We start from the raw sequence: 27,063 nt of genomic DNA on the forward strand, positions 1-27,063 counted from the left end.
CTTTTTGCAGTTTGCTCTGGAGTGAGCCTCTGACAGGTCACTTCCAAAATTAAGAGTGCCTCCTCCTGATTCCTTTCTGCAATGACATGTTAATCCTTTACTTCATTACCTCTGGACGGTGTATTGCCTTGCCACATTTCATCTTGCATCCAGCATGGACTTAAGATCTATTAATATTCTATATTTAATATCTTAACCTATTCCAAATCTTCTTCTCCTAAGAACAGCAGAAGAGCACTGTTAGAAGGGCCGGTGCCTCACTGCTCCAGTGATCTTGATTTGATCCTGATCTCTTGTGGAGTAAGTGTGGAATCTGAACATTCTTGCTGTGACCACATGGGTTACCTGTAAGTGATCCATTTTCTTCCAAAAGAGCTGCAGGTTATTAGGTTAATTAATCATTCTAAAATTGCTGCACGTATAATGAGGGTAGAATCCCAGGTGAGTTGTTGGGTTAATGGGAATATAGTAAGAATAAAATTTGATGAGTCTAGGAATAGTGTAAATGAGTGTTGATAGTTAGTGAAAACTTAATGGCTTATAGGGTTTTCCCCCATGCTGTATGAATATTCCATTGATGTCTTGCTTTTCCTTTTCCTCGAACATTCCAACAAGATCTCAGTTTTATCATTGTTTTTTTTTTAAGTTCTGCACTCATCTTCCAGAATAGATATAGGGAATTGGATGGAGAGAAGGACAAGAAAGCTTTTGATGCAAAACATTAAAAGTTGTTGGAAATCTCGGTCTCAGATGTTCAGTCAATTATTACATTCGGAACTAACATCCATCAATAAGTCTTTATTTACCAACAGGATCGGAAAACTAATGAAAAGTTTTGCCAGCGGAAGCAATGGACTCAGGTTCGATTTCAACATTTAAGAGAAATTTGGATAGATTCATGGTTGGGAGGGCTATGTTTAGGATGCAGGCCAATGGGATTAGGCAGAATAATAGTTTGGCCTGGACTAGATGGGCTGAAAGGCTGTGCTGTGTTTTTTTTATGCTTCTATGACTCAGGCATGGGATTACCCACAATCTTGTTGAATGATCGCACTGGTTTGAAGGGGTGAATGGGATATTCCCATTGCTAATTCTGCTGTTCTTTAATTCTCATTTATTATTTTCTCTGCATCCACATCCATTTCTATGAATAATTATTATCTCTAAACTCTTCTAATAACACCCCTTTGTAAATCCCCAATTTCAATTAGTCATTGGTGACCATGCATTGTGCAAATTATTGACCCTGCATTTTTTTTAACTTGCCTGCCTCTCAACCAAATAGGATTTTTAAAATCCTAATTTGCCAGCCATGCTTTCTGACGCCTCTTTTCTATTGCAGCTTAATGTGGAAATGCTCTTTCTTCCATATGTCTTTATGGTTTTGAGATGTGGTGAGGCATTATAGCAGTATACAATGCAACATGTTGTTCTATAATTGAAAAAAATACCATTGCCTTAAAACTACATTCAGCAAAATGAGCAGTCAAATGCTAAGTGCATTTGTGTCATTACCTCATAACTTTATTTCCCACATCTTGATATAGTGAATCATAATTACATCCTCACAACAAAACTAAGCTTTATCTATTGAAACTATTTTTAGAACAAACTTTACCTCATAACCCTATTTTAAACAATTGTTTAAGAAATGCAATCAAATGTTGATTTTAGTTATATCACTTTTAGATTAATTAAGTATGTATTATTATTAAAACTCCTGAATCTGTTTAAACTAGATCAAAATATTTATTTTATTTGTGCACACTTTCAATTAGTTTATTAATTCTTCTGCCCTTTCACCCAGCTATTTTACAGAATAAACTTAGATTCCCTTTTTATTGCTAATCCTTTACAATTTTCACTCATGCATTTGCCTTTATATTCCTGGATGATTGTATGGAAAGTTCTGCTCAGAGTCCTACTCTCTGTCATTGATTTAATTGTCATGCACATTAATTTTAAATGCATACATTCCTGGAGATGGATGTTACTTATCAATGCTAACCACTCAATGGTCACACTTATAATAAGCGGCCTGATTGATTGACCATGAAAAGGCATCTCCGTAAATTGACATAACATTCCTGCCCATTAACCTTACTTCATGTTTTCAATGACATTTGTCATTGTTGAATGAATACATCAGCATTTCCTAATCAATTTCATTCCATCAACTGCCATGGCACAATTGTCTCTAAGCACCAGACTTCTTGGATTGTTGTATATTAAAAATCAACGTGTAAACATGAAAAAGCCAAAGCATATGCCATAGACCATTTGTTAGAACAAACTGGAGCCTTCTGTGACAGTTGAAATCCATTGTATTATTTCTGGGTTTTTGACAATGATTTGCACGATGCCATTTGTACTTTGCATGCCATAGGATGCGGAACATCTTTAAGGAGCGTTGTCTCAAAAAAGTGGCATATATCTTTAAAGACCTTCATCACCTAGGTCATGCCCTCATCTCATTGCTACCATCAGGGAGGAGGTACAGAAGTCTGAATGTATATGAATCTGGAACAGCTTCTTCCCTTCTGCCAACCGATTTCTGAATGGACATTGAACCCATGAATATTACCTCTCTACTTTTTAAAAAAAATTCTATTTTAGTACTAATCATTTAATTTAACTATTTAATATGTATATACTTACTGTAATTCAGTCTTATTTTCTATTACCATGTATTGCATTGGGTTGGTACCACAAAGGCAAAAAATTTCAGGGCATATGCCGATGATATTAAATCTGATTTTGATACTGATTCTGATCTCAATAACAAATCAGTTGTCAAATTCCATGTTTTTGCAAGGTATTCACCATAAGCAGTCAACTACAGAGACAGAAGAGACTGCAGATTCTCAGATCTCAGGCTAAAAACAATTTGCCTGACGATCTCAGTGACCAGAAGACCATAAGACTATAAGATACAGGAGAAGAATTAGGCCATTTGGCCCATCAAGTCTGCTCCACCATTTCATTATGGCTGATCCAATTTTCCTCTCAGCCCCAATCTCCTGCCTTCTCCCCAATCAAGAATTTATCGAACTCTGCCTTAAATATACATAAAGATTTGGCCTCCATAGCTGCCTGTGGCAAATAATTCCACAGATTCACCACTCTGGCTTAAGAAATTCCTTCTCATCTACATTCTAAAAGGACATCCCTCTATTCTGAGACAGCGTTCTCTGGTCTTCACCTCTCCCACCATAGAGAATATCCTCTTCTGCATCCACTCTGTCATCTCCACTCTGTTAAGACAACTCACCATTCAATAGCTTTCAATGAGGTTATCCTCATTCTTCTGAATTCAAGTGAATACAGGCCCAGAGCCATCAAACACTCTTCATATGACAAGCCATTCAATCCTGGAATCATTTCTGTGAGTCTCCTTTGAACATTCTTCAGTTTCACCATATCTGTTCTAAGATAAGTGGCCCAAACCTGCTCATAATACCCCAAGTAAGGTCTCATAGTGCTTTATAAAGTTTCAATATTACACCCTTCTTTTTATATTTGACTCCTCTTGAAATAAGTGCTAACATCGCATTTGCCTTCCTCATCACAGACTCAACCTGCAAATGAACATTCAGGGAAACCTTCACAAGGACTCCCAAGTTCATTTGTACCTCAGTTTTTTTTAAATTTTCTCTCCATTTATAAAATAGTCAACCCTTTCATTTCTTCTACCAAGCTGCATGGTGATAAACTTCCCACCACTATATTCTAACTGCTATTTCTTTACCCATTCTCATAATCTGTCGCAGTCCTCCTGTAGCTTCTCTACTTTCTCAAAACTAACTGCCCTTGCACCTACCTTCATATTGTCTGCAAACTTTTTAACAAAGTCATCAATTCCATCATCCATATTATTGACATATAACGTTAGAAGAATCAGTCCCAACACAAACCCCTATTGAACACCACTAGTCACTGGCAGCAGCCATAAAAGGTTCCCTTTATTCCTACTCTTCATCTCCTATCAATCAGCCACTGCTTTATCCATGTTAGAATCTTTTTTGTAATACCATGTGCTCATAGCTTGTTAAGCAGCCTCATGTGTGACACCTTCTCTAAAGTCTTCTGAAAATCCAAGTACACAATATCAACTGACTCTCCTTTGTCTATCCTGCTTGCTATTTCTTCAAAGAATTCCAACAGACTTGCCAGGCAAGACTTTCCCTTGAGGAAACAATGCTAACTATGACTTATTTTATCATGTACCTCCAAGTACCATGAGACCTCACCCTTTATAATTGACTCCAACACCTTCTCAACCACTGAGGTCAGACTAATTGAGTTAACATTTGCTTTCTTCTGCCTCTGTCTCTTCTTGAAGAGTGGAAAGACATTTGCAATTTTCTAGTCTTCCAGAACCATTCCAGAATCTAGTGATTCCTAATGCCTCCATGATATCTTCTGCCACCTCTTTCAGAACTTTGGGTTTTACTCCTTCTGGTCCAGCTGACTTATCAACCTTCAAACCTTTCAGATCCCAAGAACCTTCTCTCTAGTTATGGAAACTTCACACACTTCATACCCCCCGACAGCTGGAACTTCCACCAGAGGGTTGAGAAGAATCTGAAGGAGAAAGGAACTTTCAGCATTTTGGGATGAAACACTATGTCAGAACTCAGTGATCCCAAGGCACTGTTTCACCCACTCAGTTCTTACAGCAGATTGTTCATTGCAACAAGTTAATTACATTTTCTGGGAGACAAAATGTGTTTATCGTGTGTAGTGGCAAAACTAATCCAAAATGAAAACATAGCTTCTACTTCTGGTACCAATATGTTACAAAATTTGCTGATCATTAGAAGTTGGTGATGACAGAGACAGATCAGATTTTTTTCACACTTGAAGACGAAGAAAATTTGACAAATTTTCAGAAGTTGGTGAAGCAAACTAGTCAATAGATGAGTGAATGCCAGTGTAACTAGTGTGAATCTGTGCAAAATGTTCAAAATGCCTTCAAGTATTTTACCACTAGTTCAATTCCTGCTTAATCTTTCAAAAAAAATCTTTGAAGTACAAAAATTAACTATATCTTATAGCACTGTAATTCAAAAAGAAAAGAAAATGAGTAAATATTGGGAATAATGGCTCTAGCTTATTGGTGCCAAATATAGGTAGCTCCAGTGCTTTGTAAATAAAGGACCAGGTTGATATAAAAATCTCAATATTAATAATATTTGTTTGACATAAACTGCACTAATAATGAATAGTCATTAAAATGCATAAGCAGATTGTCTGAAGGGAACAGTGAGTTCTAAAAGTATCCCAGAAACAACAGAGCATGGATAGAATTAAGACCATCACAATTGCTTATTAAATATAAGACAAGCTGAATGCTTGATGCCATTATTACTTATCTGTTTGTAACCAGTCAATCAATGCAGCATTTTCTTTCCTGATGAGATCATTCAGATTACATTCTCAGCCACTCCTATTTCTCACCTACTTTCTGTTTCTTAAGAACATCATTGGAACATAAGACCATAAGACATAGGAGCAGAATTAGGCTATTTAACCCATATATTCTGCTCTGCCATTCCATCATGGCTGATTTATTATCCCTCTCAACCCCTTCGCCTCTCTTCTCCCCTTGATCTTTGATGCCTTGACTAATCAAGAAACATAAGTGGCCTTACACAAATAAATAGGCAGCATAATTTTCCATACACCGCCTGATGACATAATCTCTACCTGATCCCCATGTCTTGACCACTCTACTATTCTGGATCAATAGAACCTAACACCAGAATCACAGAAGTTTTCCGATAGAGGCAATAACAAAGGTGTCACTTCCAGTCAACTGTGCCAGCTCCAATTTCCTCCAAGGCTGAATTTCATTATATCCATAATATACTTAGCCTTCAAATCCACTTTCGACCAACTATGTGCCCCATCATGAAAACTGATGTTTTCATCTCCATTGCCTGATTCTAAACTTTTCCTTGGAGCATCTGTTGCTCAATTCTTTTCCCATTTGATTGGTTACTCTAGGCACAAGTATTCCAACATTCAGCAATCCAGTCTTCTATTTTGTACTGTGGATAAATATGAGATCTTCCAAAATTGTTTGTCATAATTACACAGCGGTGAAACAAGCTCTTCAATTGTTTGAGTCTGAACTGAACACTTCCACCAATCCTACACAAATCTAATGTTTTATTTGCCTTTTATTCTCATCAATTATCTGACAATTTTATCTTTCGTCTACTAGGAACAATTGGCAGTGGCCAATTAACTTACAAGACTCTTCACCTTTGAGGACAGCAGAGCACTAGAAGGAGATGAAAAGGATGTGCAAACTCAACATAATTTGGACAGGATATCAGGATTTGAACTGGAAGGAATGGCTTTTCTAGCCATGCCACAATACTTGCTGGTTTCTCTCACCTCCTGCCAAGCATTTTGTCATTGTTATCCCTATGACTGTTGACTCCTCCAAATTAAGCAATATTTTGACTTTTAAAAAGTTCTTTGTGGTTAAATCTTTTACTGGCCAAATCATTCTCCATCTGTGCTCTCTGCAGAGCTCTGAGAGTTTTGCTTTGCTCTGAACCTGGTCTATTGTCTTTTTCCTGAGAGGTTTATTGTGAATAGTGGATGAATGACATTCTGGAGACCATTGACATAGCTGATGATTAATTTAACATTTTTTTCAACGTAGATTTCTGTGTCCATTGCTTGTGTATTGATTGCTCTATATCAGGTACCAGTCCATACAATTTTCTGCTGAAGGGAATCTCAAATTAAGATTGAAAGATCACATCACTAAACAGAAATCACTTTAAAGTAACTATTAAAATAATTGATCCTTTTTAAATTGTTATATGTTTTATTGCCTTATTTTAATTTGAAATATATTTTAAAGCAGTTTAATGATGCATCATTCTAATATTCTGTCAGGAAATTAGGCTTACAGCTTTCATTCAACACAGTGACCAACTGCCCAAAATTGGTGCCAAAATCTTTGCACATTTTCAGAAGCTATTCTGTCAGTCATTTCTTCCCTCCCCAGAACAGTTGTTTCCATTAGTTTTGCAGCCGGTCTGCTCTACAATATTCAGTCATTGCTTCGATGAAGGTTCCTAACACAGTCCTCTGAAAGATTGTGTCCACTGAATTATTTAATTCCCATTTCATTCCATTTTCAGATATACACTGAAGCCAGGTGCAATGGGGTTGCAATATTTAAGTCCTCAAAACAAAAAAAAAAGTCACTTCTTTCCTGAAACAGTTAGGGAAGCATGAGCCTTGTAGTTATGTCTTTCTGCAGCAGTGCAGCAGGTCAGAAAGCTGACTTATAGGCATCAGCATTAAAGTGTCTGCGTTGAAGTAAGGCTGTTATTGACTGGTGCTGGGGGTTGTTGCAGGAAGCGTCTTCCCCTGCTGCCCTTTCTTTTTTTTATTCCCGGACTTGTCCTTCTTGCTTTGCCTGTTGCCGCCTTCTTTGTTCCGTGCTTTGCCTTTCCTTCCTCCTTTCTGCTTGTCTCTTCTTCTATTGCCTTTTCCTTGTCCTGTTACAGAAAGGCACATTGTCAGTATTGCTCTGCAAACCTTGCTCCCCCGATAATTACCAAGCTGAGGAAGAACCGCAGTCTGCACGGCGGTGGATGGTGAATGAGCCTAGAAGGTGGATAAATATCATCTTTTACAAAGGGAAATAATATAACATTCCTTGAGTGCCATCACTGATTCTTAATATATTTATGCAATTATAAACAGCATCACCATGACCCCCATGATGTCATTTTATTGCTTAAAAAATAGTGGGGTAAGAAACTCTCTTGCATAAAAATGAGCAGATAATTCTAAATAGAACTGAATGGAATAGAATGTACAGCAAATCAGAAACACAAGAGATTCAGCAGATGCTGGGAATCCAGAGTAACACACAAAATGCTCCTAGAACTTGCCAGGTCAGGCAGCATCAACTCAAAGGAGTAAACAGTCGACGTTTCAGGCCAAGACCCTTCCTCTGCACCCTTCATCTTAGTTTCGATGAAGGGTCTCAACCTGAAACATCGATTGTTTATTCCATTCCATAGATGCTACCGATCTGCTGAGTCCCTCCAGCAATTTGTAGAAGCCACGACCACATTACATTACATACTGTCTCTGATGCCATTGACTGGGGGAGGATTACTAAGGGAGCATTTTCTATACAAAAGCAGAATAGTTAGGGAGTTACTAATCCGATGAAAGGTAAAACACATTAGGAACTCTCAGAGGGGATGCAGATTCACAGAGAGAAAGAGTTAAAGCTTTTGTCACAAGTAGAAAGAGTTCAACTGGAGGATGGGATTTGAAGATCAGGACCTGGCATTTGGTGTTGGTGTAGTTTTGCGACATGACACGGAGTGTGAAGGGAAGTAGGGAGCGGTAGGTCCAATGAAAGAGGATCTGGATTCTCATAGGTATACAATTGACATCCAGAAGAGTAACATTTATAACTGGTCACAGTGGTGCCAGTGAACAAAGCTAACTCGGGAGACATGTCCACAAAACTGTTTCTTTCACATCTTTTTATTTTAAATGTGTTTCTCGTACAGAGTCTACAATCTGTAGTTTGAAGATCAATTGAGTGATGCCCTTGAGAAGATTCCAGGAGGTGAGCGTCCTTGAGGCCTAGAAGTTTAGAGACTGGACATAAGCCCGTGGTCAGTGCCATTTCTCGCCAATCTCTTCGAATAAAGTGTCGAGGAAGATTGAAACATCAAGGTGAGTGCAGAAGGCGAGCGAATGTTCAGCACTATCCACCAGCCTCCCGCTCCCTGCTGCTAGAAGAAGGTGAAGACGTGTGACCGTCTCTTGCTCACTACTCCCGATGGAAGGCCTCCTGCTGTCAGAGGATGGTACCAAAGTTTTGGATCTGTCATCTATGGATTGGACTGTACTTTACGTGGACTTCTTCAATTTAATGTTTTTATATTCTAAGCTTTTGTCCTTTCTTTCTTGTTGCTGTTTAGTGCGAATTGTTTGTTTTCTTTTGTGCGAGGTGGGGTTGAGGGTTTGGGGTTCGATGTTCTTGCATGATTTTCTTTTTGGCGCGGGTTGATGTTTTTCGTGAACAGCATCCATGATTTTCTTTGCTTCGTGGCTGTCTGGAGAAGATAAATCTTGGAGCAGCATACTGCATTCATGCTTTGATAATAAATGTACTTTGAACCTTGAAATTATCATTATTCATTTACAAGTTACTGAAGAACAATGTTTCACCATTAAATTTCTACAAAGATGCCACAATGAAAACTGAAGGTAATTTAATCAAGGAGTCATTTTATGTTGTGGCTTATAAAACTCTAGTTAGGCTAAATCTGGAGTAGTGCATTTGATTCTGGTTTCCCCATTATAGGAAGAGTGTGGAGGCTAGGGAGGGTGTTAGAGAAGTTTACCTAGAAGATGGATAGCTTAGAGGCCATATGCTAAAAGGAGAGATTGGATAAACTTGGACTGTTTTCTCTGGAGCAATGGAGGCTGAGAGGAGACCTGACAGTAGGTTATATAATTATGAGAGGCATACAGGCTGTAGCTGACATCTTTTCTTTTAAAGATCAAAATGTCTGTTACTAGAGTACATGCATATAAGATGATAGGGAAAAGTTCAAGGGAGATGTACGGGGGCAAATTATTAACACAGTGGTAGGTACCTGGAATGGTGATGGAGACAGTTACGATAAAGCAGGTTAAGAAGCTGTATTAAGCAGGAACATGAAAATGCAAAGAATGAAGGGACATGGACCATGTGCGGACCAAATGGATTTGGTGTCATTAGTTTAAAGTGTTCTGCATCACATTGTGGCCTCAGGGGCCTGTACCTCTGCTGGGCTGTTTTATGCCCCATGTTCCTTATATGTTGGGAGTGAGTGGAGTTTAAAAAGTAGCTATTCAATGTGAGGAATAGGTCAGGTAGTGGAAGGAGGAATGAGGTGGATAGGGATGGTCTTCTTCAGTTTCAGGAGGAAGCAAAAAAGCTCCCAGCAGTGTTGCTGAGCAAGGGGAGTGTAAAAAGATAACATTTGGGTGAAACCTGCAAAATATTGACAATGCTATAAAAATAGAATTAGAACTTTCTGCATCAAGAGGGAGGAAGAGATGAGTGACATTTCAGGCTTTCATCAAAAAAATAGAAAATCTTAATGATAAAGAAGGGTTAAGATGCAGAAAAAAGGGCCAGGAGAAACAAAAGGGTTGCATTGTAGAATATCGGGCAATGAAAGATAAAATGACGAAAGGGAGTACTGATTCCAAGCAAAAGGGGGCAGTAATGGAACAAAAAGAAACAGAAGGGTTTGGAGATTGCAAAGCTTCATTTGCTATCACTCATATTATATATATTTCAAAATGTAGCTCATACCATTTTCACTGTATTGGTGTACAAGATGTAACTACCTAAAGTGATGAAGACTGATATGCATTTTCTTAGCACAGGGCAATATTACTACATATCTGTAGAGGAGCCCAGGATTGAGAAGTATGCAGTGGACTAAAACAATCTGCAATGTTACTCTAACAAAACAAAAACTTAAACATATTCAGTACTGTGCAAAAGTCTATATATATCTATATATTTAACTATCTATCTACCTATATCTATGTGTGTGTGTATAGTGTCTAAGACTAGTGCATTGTATCACTGTCACACAATAAAACTAATTTCATGACATATATGAGCAATGATAAACTTAATTCTAATGTGGGTCTCTATTGTGGACTGAGGGTGTTAAGGGGGCAGGGAGAGGGGATTCATGGTCGGGAAAGGGGAAGGTAGTGGGAGGCACCAGAGAGGCATTCTGTAATGATTAATAAGCCAATCAAATGTCCCTGCGTGGTGCCTCAGGGATGGGTGTTTCTTCACCCGTGCCATACCCCATCCCGTCACTTCTTTCCTGCCACCTGTCCCACACGCTTCCCATGCCATTCCACCTTCGGCATTCCCAACATCCTTTGCTTCCGCCAGATTTACAAACTCAATCTCCACTCTATGTTGACAAATACAGTACTATGTAGAAGTCTTGGGCAGCCTAGCTATATAAGTGTGCCTAAGACTTTTGCACAGTACTGTTAAAATGGAACCCTTTTTGTAGGAAGGCTAGTAGCTACTTGAAGACTCTTTTCAAAGTTTACAGCACACTTCACCCTATGCAACAACTCTCATTCCACCTCACCAAACATTTTCTGCTACTATCAAAATCAACATATGGTGCTCTGGGTCAGTCTCGGGTAAATTGGACTGAAATATAACTCACATTAAATTTTTAAAAATACCCACCTGTCCAGAAACAGTAACTGAAAGGCTTTATTATTTTTTATGGTGACAGGATGAAATAAAGCTTTAATATCAAAAGGTAGGAGGTAATCGCCAATAATCCAAGAAAATAGTTCCTGATGCTTGATGAGTGCTTGAAGAGGGAAAAGCTAAGGAAAGGAGAAATCCAGATTTTTGTATTGGAATAGAGAGCAACAATTTTGTTTGCAGAGGTCTCTTTAAATAAGTAGAATCTCTTCAATCTCGCCATTATGGTTAGACCTACACCACTGAGTATTGACAAAATGACAGAACCCTTCTGAGTAAGTTGTTTACAATATTCAAGCCACTTGCTGCATAAATCTTAACTGAAGAAGGATTTGGCTCAGATTGACTGATCTGATTCAGATTAACTTTTATTCTTGGATTCATACCTATCACAGCACTTAAGGAAATTCACAAGAATGTCTCAAGATGTAAGGGCTTAATGAGTAGACTGTACATGAACAACTAGCACGTAATGTTAAATTGAAAACCAATGTTATTTGGGAAAGACATTATTACACATGATATTGACTGGCAGCCAGATTAAAAGCATCCAGAAATGAGACCCAATTTATTATCAATTCCATGTGAATGCCATCAACATTGGTGAACCATAAGAAACATACAAGAAAGCAAAACATAAACAAATCAGGACTGGAGAGTAAAGGAAATAATAAAGTGAGGTCAGGCATGGATGCCAACAGAGCAAGGATAGAATAGAAGACAAATATTACAGAATAGAAGAGAAATGCTGCCTATAAGAAGTATTCCCCCCCCCCAAAAGTTTTCATGTTTTATTGGTTTCCAGAAAAAGAATCTTTCATGTCAAAGTGAAAGCAAATCTCAACAAAAGGTCTAACTTAATTAGAAATATAAAATACAAAATAATTGGTTGCATAAGTAATTATTTAGTAGATGCACCTTTGGCAACAAGTGCAGCCTTGAGTCTGTGTGGATAGGTTTCTGTCAGCTTTGCACATCTGAACGCTACAATTCTCCCCATCCTTCTTTACAAAACTGCTCAGGGGGCTATCAGATTGCATTGGAGACCGTGAGTAACAGTCCTTTCCAAGCCCAGCCACAAATTCTCAGTTGGATTGAGGTCTGGACTCTGATTTGGCCTCTGCAGGACATTAACTTTGTTGTTTCTAAGCCATTCCCATGCAGCTTTGGCTTTATGCTCGGAGTCATTGTCTTGATGGAAAACAAATCTTCTCCCAAGTTGCAGTTCTCTTGAAGACTGCATTAGGTTTCCCCCCAGGATTTCCCTGCATCTTGCTGCATTCATTTTACCCTCTACCTTCGTAAGTCTTCCAGGGCCTGCTGCAGCGAAGCATCCCCACAGCAAGAGGCACAGTAGGGAATCATGGTATGCTTCATGGGTAGGGATGACGTGTTTTTCATGATGTGCGGCATTTGGCTTATGCCAAACATAGCACTTAGTCTGGTGGCCAAAAAGCTCAATTGTGATTTCATAAAACAATAGAACCTTCCAGCTGACCTCAGCGTCTCCCACGTTCCTTCTAGCAAACTCTAGCTGAGATTTCATGTGAGTTTTTATAATTGATTGTGAGTCACTCAAAGCTGATTTCATTGCTCAATCACCCTAATCGCACAACCAATTTTATGCCATTGACAAATACTTTTAATCAAGGGGTCTGTAGATGCCAGGTTGAGAAATTTAACTACCTGCACAGCAATACATGCACCATCTGCAGGGGTATTGACGGTAATTGTGTGTTGGAATAAAAAGCAAAAGTGGGACACTGAGATGAAAATCAAGACCGGAGTTAAATGTGGATGAGCATAACATTTTTGGCAAGACCAAGTAAGATAAAGGTAGGTGCAGTAGAAATGCTTATTAGGGAAACATAATGAGAATAGAGAAAGAGAATAACCTCTAATTAAGACAATAATGGAATCCATATGGAAAGAAATGAAAGATTTTAAGAGGAACAATCACACCATAAGACCTACGGACTAAGTATAATTGGAAAGGGAACGAGGAAGAAAAATATGTGGAACATTGTGGAAATTATTTTTTTAAAAAGAATAATAACGGACGATTTCAATTACCATGATGTAAATTGTAGCAGGAGATGGATAAATGGGATTAGAAAATGTTATTCTTGCAATGTATACAGAGCTTCATTCTAACCCACTGTTTAAAACTTAAGAGAGGATTTGTTATTGGATCTGATAATAGGGAATGAAACAGGACAGTTAAGAGAAATACTCTAAAGAATATTTGACCAAAGAATGCATAATATCAATAATTAAAAGTAGAACACAGTATAATAGATTGAAGGAATTTTGAGAGATGAGAACAGAATTTGGGAGAAAAGGATGGACAGGAAGATAAAAAAAGGAGAAGGTGTTCCTTGAGCCAGCTCAGTTATTCATCCAATCTTGGTCACTGCACCACTTTTTAATTCTTGTCCCAAACTCCTCAACTTATCTGTTTTAAACACCTTTTTTTCCAGCTTTCAATATATTCAGTGACTTCATCTCCATGGCACTCTGGGGTAGGAAATTCAAAATACCAACCACTGTCTAATAGAAAACAACAGTCCTCCTCACCTTCATCTTATTATAATGCCATGGCCCAGCTCATAGCATCCTTCCCGTTAATCCCATAAGAACCTTGTAAGTTTTAGTTAGAACACAAATGGGAAATGGAGAATGAAAATAGTAGGTATTTAAGGTTTTAAGATGATCTTCAATAGAGGGCAGGAAAAATCCATTCCTCTAAAAGTAGCAAACTAAATACTCTTGCAGAATGATGGATGAATAACTGAACGCAGGGAAAGAGGTACATGTTATCTTTGTAGGACATATGACTGAAGGAAATGTGTGGGGAGAGTAAACGAAGTAAAAAACAGTCTGGGGCTAAATGTAAACTATGATATGATATTAAATAGGAAATATTTAAAAAAGTAAAATATTTTACAGATGTATCAATCAGACTAGGAAGGTTAGGATGGTACCAGGCACATTAAAAAGGTAGGCAGAACAATTGACACAAAATGCTGGAGGAACTCAGCAGGCCAGGCAGCATCTATAGAAAAGAGTTAACAGCCAAAGTTTCAAGCCTTTATCGGGACTGGGAAAAAAAGTTGAGAAGTTAGAGCAAGAAGATGGGGGGAGGAGACGAAGGTGGTAGGTGATAGTTGAAATCGGGAGAGGGGGAGGAGTGAGGTAAAGAGTTGGGAAGTTGATAGGTGAAAGGGATAAGGACTGGAGAAGGGGGAATCCGATAGGAGAGGGTAGAAGACCATAGAAGAGAGGAAGTGGTAGCAGCACCGGAGGGAAGTGTTGAGCAGGTAAGGAGATAAGGTGAGAGAGGGAAATGGGAATAGTGAAGATGGGGGAGGGGGGCAATTACCAGTAGTTCGGGAAATCAATGTTCATGCTATCAGATTGGAGGGCACCCAGACAGCATATAAGGTGCTGCTTCTCCAACCTGAGTGGGCCTCTTTGCAGAAGTAGAGAAGGCAATAAACTGACATGTCAGAATGGGAATGGGAAGTAGAATTGAAATGGGAGTCTACTGGGAGATCCCGCTTTTTTTTAGCGGATGGTGTTCAGTGAAATTGTCTCCCAATCTACACTAGGTCTCACTGATATGCAGCAGGCGATGCTGGAAGCACTGGTTACAGTAGATGACCCCAACAGACTCAGAGGTCTGTTTGGGGCCCTGAATTGGAGTGAAGGAGGAGATGTAGGGGCAAGTTTAACACTTCTTCCACTTGTTACAAAAAAGACACTGAGGCACAAGGGAGGAGGGAAAAAGATTTGCTAGGATTACATAAGAGAAATGAGGTTGAGATGACCAAGAAAGAATAAGCAGAATGGACCACCTCTCGAGAAAATAAAGCAGAAGGGTAAACTACTAAAGGCATTTAACATGCTGAAAGGTCTTGGTTGACTAGATACAAAGAGAATATCTCACCTTGTGGGGATGGTTATAATTGCAGGCCATCTTTATAAAGAGAATTACCATGAAATCCAAAAAGGAATTCAGAAGAAACTGGGTAACTTCAGAATGATGAGAATGTGGAATTGATGACCAGGGAGAGTTTGAAACAAATAGAATAGATGGATGTAAGGAAGTATAAATAAACATAGGTGGAAGAAGGTAATAAAAGTTTACCTAATCTTAGGTGAAGAAATAAAGCAGGAGGATCAAATGAAGCATAAATGCCTTCAAAAGGTCAGCAGAGTGTATGAACACACACACACACACACACACTTACTTCATCATGGGATCTTTAACATAAGCTCAAAACATCTGTCCAAGTCCCAAACACTGTTTCAGTTAGGGTTGTCCACAGATATCTTTGCTGGGCTTTATGATAACTCACCTTTTAGGGCAGAGGTTCTCAACCTGGGGTCCACAGACGCCTTGGTCCGTGGCATAAAATCGGTTGAGTGATTAGTGTGATTGAGCAATGAAATCAGCTTTGAGTGACTCACAATGAAATTAAATGTATTTTATTTTCTTAATAAAACTGAACACAGATTGTGGCAATAAAATAATGAAAATAACTTGGTAACTATTAACTAATATTGGTAAACAGTGGTTCTGCTGGTTGTATTCCAACATTTGACTAAGACATTAGTAGAGAAAGCTAGGCTTGAGAATTACTGAGAGAGTGCTGTATTGTCCAATATGCTTTTTTTTAGTTGAGAATAGTACATATGGGTTAGTTTTGGAATAGGTCCAATCAACATCACAAAAACAAATAAAAGTTTAAAAATAAACTGCAGATACTGTAAATCTGAATTAATAATGAAAAGATGGGAAAGGCTGGAAACATTTAGCATTTCCAGTACTTTCTGATTTTACAAGGCATTATCTCGCCATTTTCAGGCAATTCCTTGAGGCTCAAGACATCTTGCTCCCAGCTATGCTGAGGGTAGTTAATAAGATCACTGAGTTACTTGCAGCATCTGCCCACAAAGGACATTCATGTTGCTTCACAGAGTAGGCAGCAAGCGATCAGGGCTGGAGATGGTGTGATCCTTCTGCTATTTTTACCTGGGCTTCTGCACGATCCGGATGAAGAGATTCAAGTTCTTCATATTGCTCTCACGTTCTCGTACTTTCGTAAATACAGGTGGGGGACTTTTGATCCATCGTGTTCGTACCACCTCTCAGAGCACTTCTGTCAATCCCATTCCTGCACTAACTTCCTGGCATGAATGGTTACAGTCTTTTCCCACGTGCAAAGGAGTTTAAAACAAGAGGTCTGGAGTGAGAAGAGAAAGATTTGAAATGGTCCTAAGGGGGATACTTTACCTTCAGAGGGTAGTGGACACAGCCAGATGGAGCAGCAGATGTGGGTGTAATTGCAATATTTAAAAGACATTTAGAGAGGTACATGAGTAGAAAAGGTTCAGGCTAAACACAGGCAAATGAACAGGCTTGGACAGGTACTTTATTTGGCTTGGATGAGCTGGGCTGAAGGGCCTAGACGTATAATTCTATGCATGAGCTATTCAGTATTGTATCTTCTCTCAATGGTTATGAACTCCTTCGGACATCTGAGCTCACTCCAGCTTCCTGCTGCCTTAATGGGGATTGAGTTCTTCTTGTACTCACCTACCACCCCATGACCCTCTGCATCCAACACATCTTTCTCCACAACTTCTACCTCCTTCTGCATGGTCCCAGCACCAAACCTATCCTTACCTCCTCTCCCGCTCTCCACTTTTCACACGGATTTCTCCCTCCATGATTTCCCTGCCCACTGATCTCCCTCCTAGCACATCTTCCAGCAAGTGGCAGAGATACGACACATGCCCATTCCCCTGCTCCATTAACTCCATTAAGGGCCCCAAACAGCCAATCCAGGTGAGGCAGCACTTCACCAGTGTATCTGCTGTGGTCCTCTGTTGTATGCGGTCCTCCGAATGTGGCCTTCTCTACACTGGAGAGACCCGGTGTAAACTGGGGGACTGCTTTGTTGAGCACCTCTGCTTCATTTGCCAAAAGTGAAATTTATATTTTAATTTTTATTCCCATTCCCATTCCCAATCTGACATGTTGGACTCTGGCCTCCTCATTTGCCATGCTGAGGCCATTCTCAGGAGCAACACCTCGCATTCTGTCTAGATATGAACATCAATTTCTCCTTCTGCTAATTTTTCTCCTCTCCCTTCCCTCTTCTATTTCCCACTCTGGCCTCTTACCTCTTCTTGTCATCTGCCTATCACCATCCCATGGTGCCCCTCTTTTTTCACTTTCTCCCACGGTCCACTCTTCTCTCTTATCAGATTCTCCAAACCTTTACCTTTCCCACCCAGCTGGCTCCACCTATCACCTTCTAGCTTGGCCTCCTTCACCTCCTCCCACCATTTAATTCTGCAGTCCTCCTCCTTCCTTTCTAGTGTTGAAGAAGGTTCTCAGCTTAAAACCTCGACTGTTTACTCATTTCCATTGATACTGCATGACCTGCTGAGTTCCTCCAGCATTTTGAGTGTGTGGATTTCCTGCATTTGCAGAATCTGTTGAGCTGATGATTTTTTTTTAGCTTTTCTGTTGATGTAGATTGACTGCTGCGGACTTGCTCTCCGTGTGGAAAAGCAACACCTCATATTTCGTTCAGGTAGCCTCCAACATGATGGCATGAACATCGATTTCTCCTCCTCCTTCCCTCTTCTATTTCCCACTCAGGCCTTTTACCAATGTGCTGTTACATTATGTTATACTTTTGCCATCAGCTGGTATGCAGTAAATCACAAACTCTCCAACACAGTCTCACAGCTTTATGGACCCTGGGCTCAATCCTAAATAATGTTGAGTTTTCACCTTCTCCCTTTGAGCACATGAGATTCTTCTGGGTACTTTCACATCACAAAGGCCAATTGGTTGGTTAATTGACCACTGTTAAATTGCCCCTAGTTGCACATGAGTTGTATTATTTGGGAGGACCTGTTGGGAACATGGGGAGGATAAGTTACAGGATAATTAGAGAAGAATGAGATTGCTCTGTGAGCCAACATAAACGTAATGGACCAAATTAGCCTCCTTCTACGTATGTTGTCAGAAAATAATGGCATGTGGTATCACAAAAACAGTACAGCTGATGTAGTGCAATATTGAATTGAATTGACTTTATTTCTTACATCTTTCACATATATGAGGAGTAAAAATCTTAACATTACATCTCTGTCTAAATGTTCAATGTCCAATCATAGTAATTTGTAATAAATAGAACATAGAATACACTCAAATTAGCATGAGTTAATCAGGCTAATGGTCTGGTGGAAGAAGCTGCCCCAGAGCCTGTCGGTCCTGGCTTTTATGTTGCGACACCGTTTCCCGGATGGTAGCAGCTGGAATAGATTTTGACTGAGGTGACTCGAGTCCCCAGTGATCCTTTGGGCCCTTTTTACACACCTGTCTTTGTAAATGTCCTGAGTCGTGGGAAGTTCACAACTACAGATGCATTGGGCTGTCAACACCACTCTCTTCAGTGTCCTACGAATGAAGGAAGTACAGTTCCCATGCCAGGCAGTGATGCAGCCAGTAAGGATGCTCTCAATTGTGCCCCTGTAGAAAGTCCTTAGGATTTGGGGGGCCTGTACCAAACTTCCTCAACCTTTATTTTTTATATCTTTAATATAAAAAATTAAAGGTTATTCTAGAGATTTAATAGGTGGATTATTATGAATGCGCTATGTGTTCAGACTTCAACTATACCTTCAGTGATTCACGTGTGTAAAAAGTGTTACTGATTTGGGTAATGGTCACTGATCATCTGATTGGTAGTATCAACTCTCTGAGCCCATTGATTAAGTATTTTCTGTAATTGTACCAAGCTGCTTATTGTTGCTGGTTAGGTCACCTTTATTTCATTGTACTTCCTTTGCAGCAACACAAATACACAAAATTAGTTCTCTATAAAGTTGAAATATTCTGTTAAATCCAAAGTTTGAGATCAGTCCCAAGCATTCCATCTCCCCTCATTTTCCTGTTGATTTTAAATCTTCAATTTCAAAGTCAGGTAATTGGTGTCTAGTGAGAAAGCCAATACCTTAGTGGAAGTGCTACAAATCTATCAACCACTTTACTCCTGATTTTAAATTTGACAGTGATGCCAGAATGTGCAGTCCCATGATCCTGAGCTTATCACCATGAGAAAATGCTATGTCCAATGGAGATGAGGAGGAATTTCTTCAGCCAGAGAATTTGTTGCCACAGGCAACTATGGAGGCCAAGACATTGGGCATATTTAAGGCAAAGGTTGATAGATTCTTGATTAATCAGGGCATGAAGGGATACAGGGAGAATGCAGGAGACTGGGGCTGAGAGGAAAAATGGATCAGCCATGCTGAAATGGCAGAGCAGATTCAATGGGCCAAATAGACTAATTTTGCTCCTGTGACTTATAGTATTAAATGTGCCATTGACCTTTTTGCAGAAGCAGACTATCACTTACTATGATTTCTATGAATAATTGAAAAACTTGCTACTGGATGTAGAAATAGAGTTGTGAAGGGGAAGCAGGGGGATTAAATCCAATTGTCTATTAGTCATTGTCAGGTTGTTTAAGGATCTGAGAAATAGAGTTGAGAAGGCTACTGACATAATTAAGAAATATTTATGTTACTGGAAAGCCAAGTATAAATTTGCTTTATTGTAAGCCTTGATTTAGTTGTGGTATTTGCAAGCGTCTCACCCTGGCCCTTCTGCCGACTATATAACAAAATGCCGGAGTATAATGGAATGCTCTCCACTTCTCTGTGTGAGTGTAATGCCCACAGCTTTCAAATCTCAAAAGCCTTAGCACCCATTCAGGACTAAATACCCTGCTTAATTGATACCCTATGAATCACCCTAAACATTCACATGATGCATTGGTAACTATCTTCTAACTCCAAGCTACTCAGTCAGGCTAATCCTATAGCTCCTTTCTAATCCACCAGCTCTTCCATCAAGAGAAGAAGGTTGGCAGGTGCGTGGAAGCACCTTCCCTGAAATTTCCCGTCCAAATTGCATGCCACCCTGACTTGGAAATGTGTCAAACATCGCTTATTGTTTAAATTCTGAAGTTTCATGGCTACCAGTTGCAAGGAGACCCTTCACTGGAAGGTTTGCAGTGGTTCACCACCTCTTTTATAAAGCCCTTTAGAAAAGAGAAACAGATCGCTTTGTGGATGATACGTAAAGTGAATATAAATGAAAATACCTTCTCTGCACTGATTATTGAGTGAAAGCAGTGTGGTCAAGCTTCACTGATCTTTATTAAAGTTAGGTTCATCATAAACCGTCCTCTGGATTGAAACATCATTTAGCGAAGGTCAATTTGAAAATCTGTCAACCAATTCCTCTCTCTGCCTCTCTTATTTGTCAGCAAACACTCAGAGAAAGTCCATTAGTTTTACCCATTGTTATTATTATGATATAAAGAAGGCAAAGTTGTCCTGTCTCTTCATCTGTCCTAACTGCCTATCATATAAGAATAATAACTCTTTAAAATGGCTTCCCTCCTTCTTACCTAAACAAGGTCTCAAATTAATTTTAAATAATTTCTCTGGCATTTCGGGTCAAATTGGTGAATAGGGTAAAACAGATGGATTGTCAACCAGCAATCTTTCTCACTTAATACTTTTTTTTTAAATGAAATACAACACTGATGTTATCCTTCCCCTGCTTTTCAAACAAAAAAAAAATCAGTTTCCATGAATTACGTTGAAACAATTTGGTTCAGCTCAAATTTTGCCTGGTGGTATTTGCAGTTATCAAAATGGTGACATTCTGGCTTTAAGTGAATGAAACATGCATAATATTTCAAGTTAGTGAATGCAGTCAAGTACAAGATTAAAGGTTAATAGTTCAACAGTCTGGTGTCATTACTCTGAGGTTGTATAGAAGTTGCATTGTGTAGATTGATTGGAACTGCATGGTTATCATTTCAAAGTTAAATGGAGTTTTTACATCATCAGTAAAACATGACAAATACCATCTCTCTGAAATGATCCTGATTTATTTATTTTACCCCTAAGATACTGCTTCACATTCCTCAGCACTAAAGAATACAGTATTTGCAAAAGTACCTGCTTGAAAAGAATATACAACATTTTTTTGAAAATGGTTTGTTTAAAGGGACTGTGGAATTTCCCCCAAAAGGTACAGAAGGTCAGTGCGCAGCTTCTATGAGGAGATTCTCTCAACTTTATGGCATCATTTAGGTAAACACAAATCTTATCTTATATGTCGAGGTTGAATTATTGAAGCTTTATTTGAAGACTTAGAATATGTAAACTGCAAGAAAATGCCCTGGTACCAATGGGACAAACCTAACCTGGATCAACTAGGAAATGATCATGGATTCACAATTTAATGTGTTTGGTGCAGAGCAGATACTAAAAGTTTGAAGACTATGTGGATTATGGATACACAATTTAATTTACTTATTATAAACATGTATTGTTCTAAAATGTATAATCACTAGCAAACAAGTAACTTTTGCTTCACTAAATGTGACTATCAAGGATAGGATATGAGTGGAAAGTGTGGCACCCTTTTTAAAACAGGTTTATTTTGTGAAAAAACGCTTGTCAGACTGAAAATATTTTTCCAATTAAATGTCCTTTTCCCTGTTGCCATTTAGACCATAAGATATGGAAACAGATTCTGGCCATTCAGCTAGTTCTCTGCCTTTCTATCACAGCTGATTTATTTTCCTTTGCAGCCCTATTCTCAAAATTAATGCTAATATTGTATTTGCCTTGCTCTGTGCCAGCTCAACCTGCAAGTTAACTTTTACGGAATCCTGCACATGGACTCCTCAGTCCCTATGCAACTCTAATTTCTGAATGCTATCCCCATTTAGAAAATAGTCCACATCTTTATTCCATCTGCTAAAGTGCAAGGCCATCCACTTCCCTGCACAATGTTCCATCTGCTACTTCTTTGCCCATTCTCTTAATCTGTCCGAGTTCCTCTGCAAACTCCGTGATTCCGCATCACTACTGGCCCCTCCACCTATCTTTGTATCATCTCCAAATTTGGCCACAAGGTCATCAAATCTATCATCCCAATCATTGACATACAACATGGTAATTAGTGGACTCATCACCAAGCCTTACAACAGACCAATGGTCACTGGTAGCCATCCAGAAAAGGCTCCCTTTATTCCCATTCTTCACCTCCTGCCATTCAGCCAATCTTCCTGTAATGCCATGGGCTCTTACCTTGTTATGCACCCTCATGTGCTATACCTTATCAAAGGCCTTCTGAAAATCCAAGTAAATAACATTCACTGATTCTCCTTTGTCTATCTTGCCTTATATTTCTTCAAAGAATTCCAACAGATTTGTCAGGCTGAATTTCCCCTTAAATAAATTAATTCTCCTCCAAGTACCCTGGAAACTCATCTTTTCAGCTTGGATGTTATATACAATATACGGACTCTTGTTAAATCAAGGGTAATTTTGTCTTTTTGTAAACTTTAATACAAGGATCAATGTTAATTCTAATTCAATATAGCTTGACTTGCTGTAGTAAGTAGTTTGAGTTTCTCTTTAGCCACTCAGAATCGATGACATAGAGACATAGAGAGATACAGCAAAGAAGCAGGCCTTTGACCCACCAAGTTTATATTTACATCATGAAGCCATTAACTTCATATTTTCACTAATCATACATTTAACCCTTTCTTATTTTCCCATGGTCTCATCAAATCCCTGAGATTCTGCCACTCACTTACGCATTGTACTGGCTATTTAACCCACGTGCCTTTAAGATGTGGGAAGAATCTGGAGTAGCCTCAAGGAACCCACAAGGTTGCAGGAAAAACGCACATACTCTGCACAGGCAGCACCAAAGGTTAAGATTAAGTCCAGGTCTCTGGCACTGTGAGGCAGTGGTTTCATCAGTTATGGCACTGAATTGCACGACTGTTACTGACTCATTTGAATTTTAGTTTACAAAAATAGTTCCGCTTCAAAAAAATGTTCATCATCTCAAATATATTTCCGTTCTGGCTCGGAATTCCCAATTACAAAGCAGGTATATGCAAGCACTCTGTGTGCAGGAGGCTGGCTCATCAGCCATCATTCAGAGAACCTGTCCTCTCCCAACACACAAGTGCAATTACAAAGAAAGCACAACAGTGTTTCCACTTCCCTGAGGAATTTGCCGACATTTGGCATGATGTCCAAAACTTTGACAAACTCCTATAAATGTGTAGTGGAGGGTATATTGACTGGCTGCATGGCATGGAAACACCAGTGCTCTTGAACAGAAAGTCCTACCAAAAGTAGTGAAGGTGACCCAGTCCATCGTGGGTAAAGCCCTACCCAACATTGACAACATCCACATGGAGCATTGTCACAGGAAAGTAGCATCCATCACAAAGCACGCCCACCACGATCTCTTTTCACTGCTGCCATCAGGAAGAAAGTTCAGGAACCTCAGAACTATGCCACCAGGTTCAGGAAGAGTTCCTAGCCCTCAACCATCAGACTCTTGAACAAAAGGGGTTAACATCACTTGCCCCATCATTTTGAAATGTTCCCACAATCAATGGACATACCTTTAAGGACTCTTTATCTCATATTGTCAGTATTTATTATTTATTATTATTATTATTTCTTTCTTTTTGCATTTGCACGGTTTTGCACATTGGTTTAACAGAAAGTTGGCGCAGTCTGTCATTGATTCTGTTATGGTTATTATGCTATAGATTTATTGAGTATGCCCACAAGAAAATGAATCTCAGGGTTGTATCTGCTGAAATGTATGTACTTTGATAATAAATTTACTTTGAACTTTGAAAATATCCACTGCTAAAGGGTGGTAAGTACTGTCTACCCCTGATTACTATATGGGTCACATAAATCAAAACAGGTACATGTAAACTTCTAGGTTTGCATGAACACCCACCCACCCGACAGATAACTGTACCAGCAAATGTTAGGGATCCAGAGCTGAACCAGAAAATCTAAATTAGAATATATAATTTGATATAAATCCATGTCTGGGAAGCAAATACAGAGAATGCAAAAGGAAGACTGTGCCTGAGTCAGTGGTGGAGGCAGATACACCAGTGAAATTTAAGAGACTGCTAGACAGGTATATGGAGGAATTTAAGATGAGGGGATATATGGGAGGCAGGGTTTAAGGGTCGGCACAACATTGTGGGCCGAAGGGCCAGTACTGTGCTGTACTATTCTATGTTCTAAGAGGGTCCGAAAGAGAAAGATATTTAAAAAAACTTTGCCTATATCACAAATAATGATTATTATCTAAGGGAATGAGATCCCACACTTTAATTTCTTTTTATCTTCAGAGAGAGATAATTAATTAAGATGTATTACACGATTAAAGCTTCATTTATAATTAAATGAAGAAGTTTTAATCTTTGGCAAAATGATTCAGGCTAACAAGTGAATAGGTTCTGCAACAGTAACTCCTCTTTCATGGACCAAATCCCATGCAGTTTGGCTCAATCTTCCACGCAGTCCATTGCTAACCCTTGTGGCCCTGCTAAGTGAGATGCTTGCCATGACAACCCCATGAAATGCACCACACCCTCTGTGGTGCATAGGAATCAGGATCCTAAGGCTTTGCTCCCATCCCTACCCAATAAGCTTACTGTTTTTAAATATCTCTGAATTTTAAAACAGTTTCAAACCTTTAAGTAAGATCAATTAGAATCGATAAATAAGTAATACAAAATCAACAAATTCAGCTTAAATCACATTTAACTGATATATGTAAGTCTGCTAAAACAATATCGGCAAGCTGTCCATCTGCACTTGACCGTTCATTCCAACTCAGTATCTCCATTCAAAGGTCTCGCACTGCAACTGTGAGGCTAAATACAAGCCTATTCTTTAGCGCAGCACAACTGAGATCTGCCTTGGACTTAGTGCTGAGTGGTACAGACAATCATGTACACTGCCTTCTTGTTTTCTGTCCTTCTGATTGCAGAAGTCAGGAGCATGCTGATGCTCAAAGAACACACGGAGGTACCGTCTCACGATGCCGGAGATCCCAGTTCAATTCTGATCTCAGGAGTTTGTGTGTTTCTCCTGTGATTGTTTGGGTTTCCTTCCATATTCCAAAGATGCATTTATTTTATTTAGTTTATTTATTTTGTGTAGGTTAATGAGTAAATAGATAGAGTGGACAGCCAGTTCCTCTTCCCCAGGGCACCACTGCTCAATACAAGAGGACATGGCTTTAAGGTAAGGGGTGGAAAGTTCAAGGGGGATATTAGAGGAAGGTTTTTTACTCAGAGAGTGGTTGGTGCGTGGAATGCACTGCCTGAGTCAGTGGTGGAGGAGGATACACTAGTGAAGTTTAAGAGACTACTAGACAGGTATATGAAGGAATTTAAGGTGGAGGAATATATGGAAGGCAGGGTTTAAGGGTTGGCACAACATTGTAGGCCGAAGGGCCTGTACTGTGCACTATTGTTCTATGTTCTATGTAAAGTAGCTACTGTTAATTGCCCGATTGTACGGAGAAGAGTGATAGAATCTGCAGGAAATTAATGAGAATATGGAAGAATATATATTGCGGTTAATCTATCTGTGCATTTATGATTGGGGTTGATAGATGGCACAGACTTGATGGACCAAAAGGCTTGTCTCCATACCGTAGCTCTCTATAACTGTAAATCTGTGACTTTCCATCACCTCACTGGATGTCCCCTACTCCAATATAAGTATATTTTAGCTCCTTAGCTTTGAGTGTCAAATTTCTTGATAAAGTATCGGTAAGGCAAAGCCTGGGCTAATTTGACTGAAGTTGTTGTAATTAACTGAGCATGTGAATTACTATGTAATTCAGTTCTCCTAAAAGCAGTATGGGGTCAGAGTGAGCATTATTTCAAAGTCTAGACCAATGTTCTACAGCTTCAGCAAATTTAGGACAAGAGATTTTTTGCCATCTTAATTAGAAAGGCTACTGTCAAATTTAAAATATCAGGAAACACCTCATTCAAGAATTCGAAATATGCCTTTTGATTTTGTGTTTTATATCCTGCGTTTTTGCTCATTTTTTTCTTTCTGTTGCCATTTGTGCAATTTGTTTCTTTTGCTGCGTGGGGGGAGGGGGTTGAAGTTTTTTTGAACTGGTTCCATGGTTCTTGTTTGTTTCGTGGCTGCATGTGAAGAAGACAAATCTCAGGGTTGTATACATGCATACATACGTTACTTTAATAATAAATGGACTTTGAACTGGATATGTATCATGTTTGGCTGCTTTGGATTAACTGCACTCCTAACTACACAACTTCTGCAGTGGTGTCCACATTTTATATTCCTGTTATTTATTTAGTTTAATTATTTTTTATGGATGTGGCAATGCTTGCTGAGTTATATTTCCACCCATATGTGCACACATGCACCTACAGTGCATATACTGTATGTAGTTTGCAGAAAAGCTCCTCTCATGATACACCAGGGTGGGGAAGAAGAGCAAAATCCACTGCTTATTCCAGTCACAGGGCTTCTGAGACCCAGCTGAGGTGTTGCAACCCAAGTCAGGTCAAGGAATGCACTCGGAACAGGGATTAAACATCCCAATGTGTTTCACTCTGTATTACACTGGGAATAGACAGTAAGAGCCAAAGGAAGAGCGATAACAGAGCAGGGTTAGAAATGCTGAGCGAAGCATTATTGAAAGCTTTTTTTTAACATCAAACTGGTCTGATTAATTACATTGAATCAGCAAGTGCCCGACCATGTGTCTTTGAAGTTGAACTAATTAAACAGAATTTGATATGTAAGTAATC

The 27,063-nt window shown here is 39.2% G+C and overlaps 1 protein-coding gene across 2 annotated transcripts in view; it reads right to left on the reverse strand.

Moving 5' to 3' along the window:
* Positions 1-6,841: 6,841 nt before the first annotated feature.
* The window catches only part of rspo1 (R-spondin 1), a 169,783-nt gene continuing 149,561 nt past the window's right edge, over positions 6,842-27,063 (reverse strand). For both annotated transcript variants that reach the window (XM_073034718.1, XM_073034719.1), the window contains exon 6: positions 6,842-7,529. In XM_073034718.1, coding sequence (XP_072890819.1) covers positions 7,357-7,529 — 173 coding nt within the window. In that variant the 3' untranslated portion in view covers positions 6,842-7,356. The remainder of the gene's footprint in view (positions 7,530-27,063) is intronic.

This window comes from Hemitrygon akajei, chromosome 32, assembly GCF_048418815.1.
Source record: "Hemitrygon akajei chromosome 32, sHemAka1.3, whole genome shotgun sequence".
Classification (NCBI taxonomy): Eukaryota; Metazoa; Chordata; class Chondrichthyes; order Myliobatiformes; family Dasyatidae; genus Hemitrygon; species Hemitrygon akajei.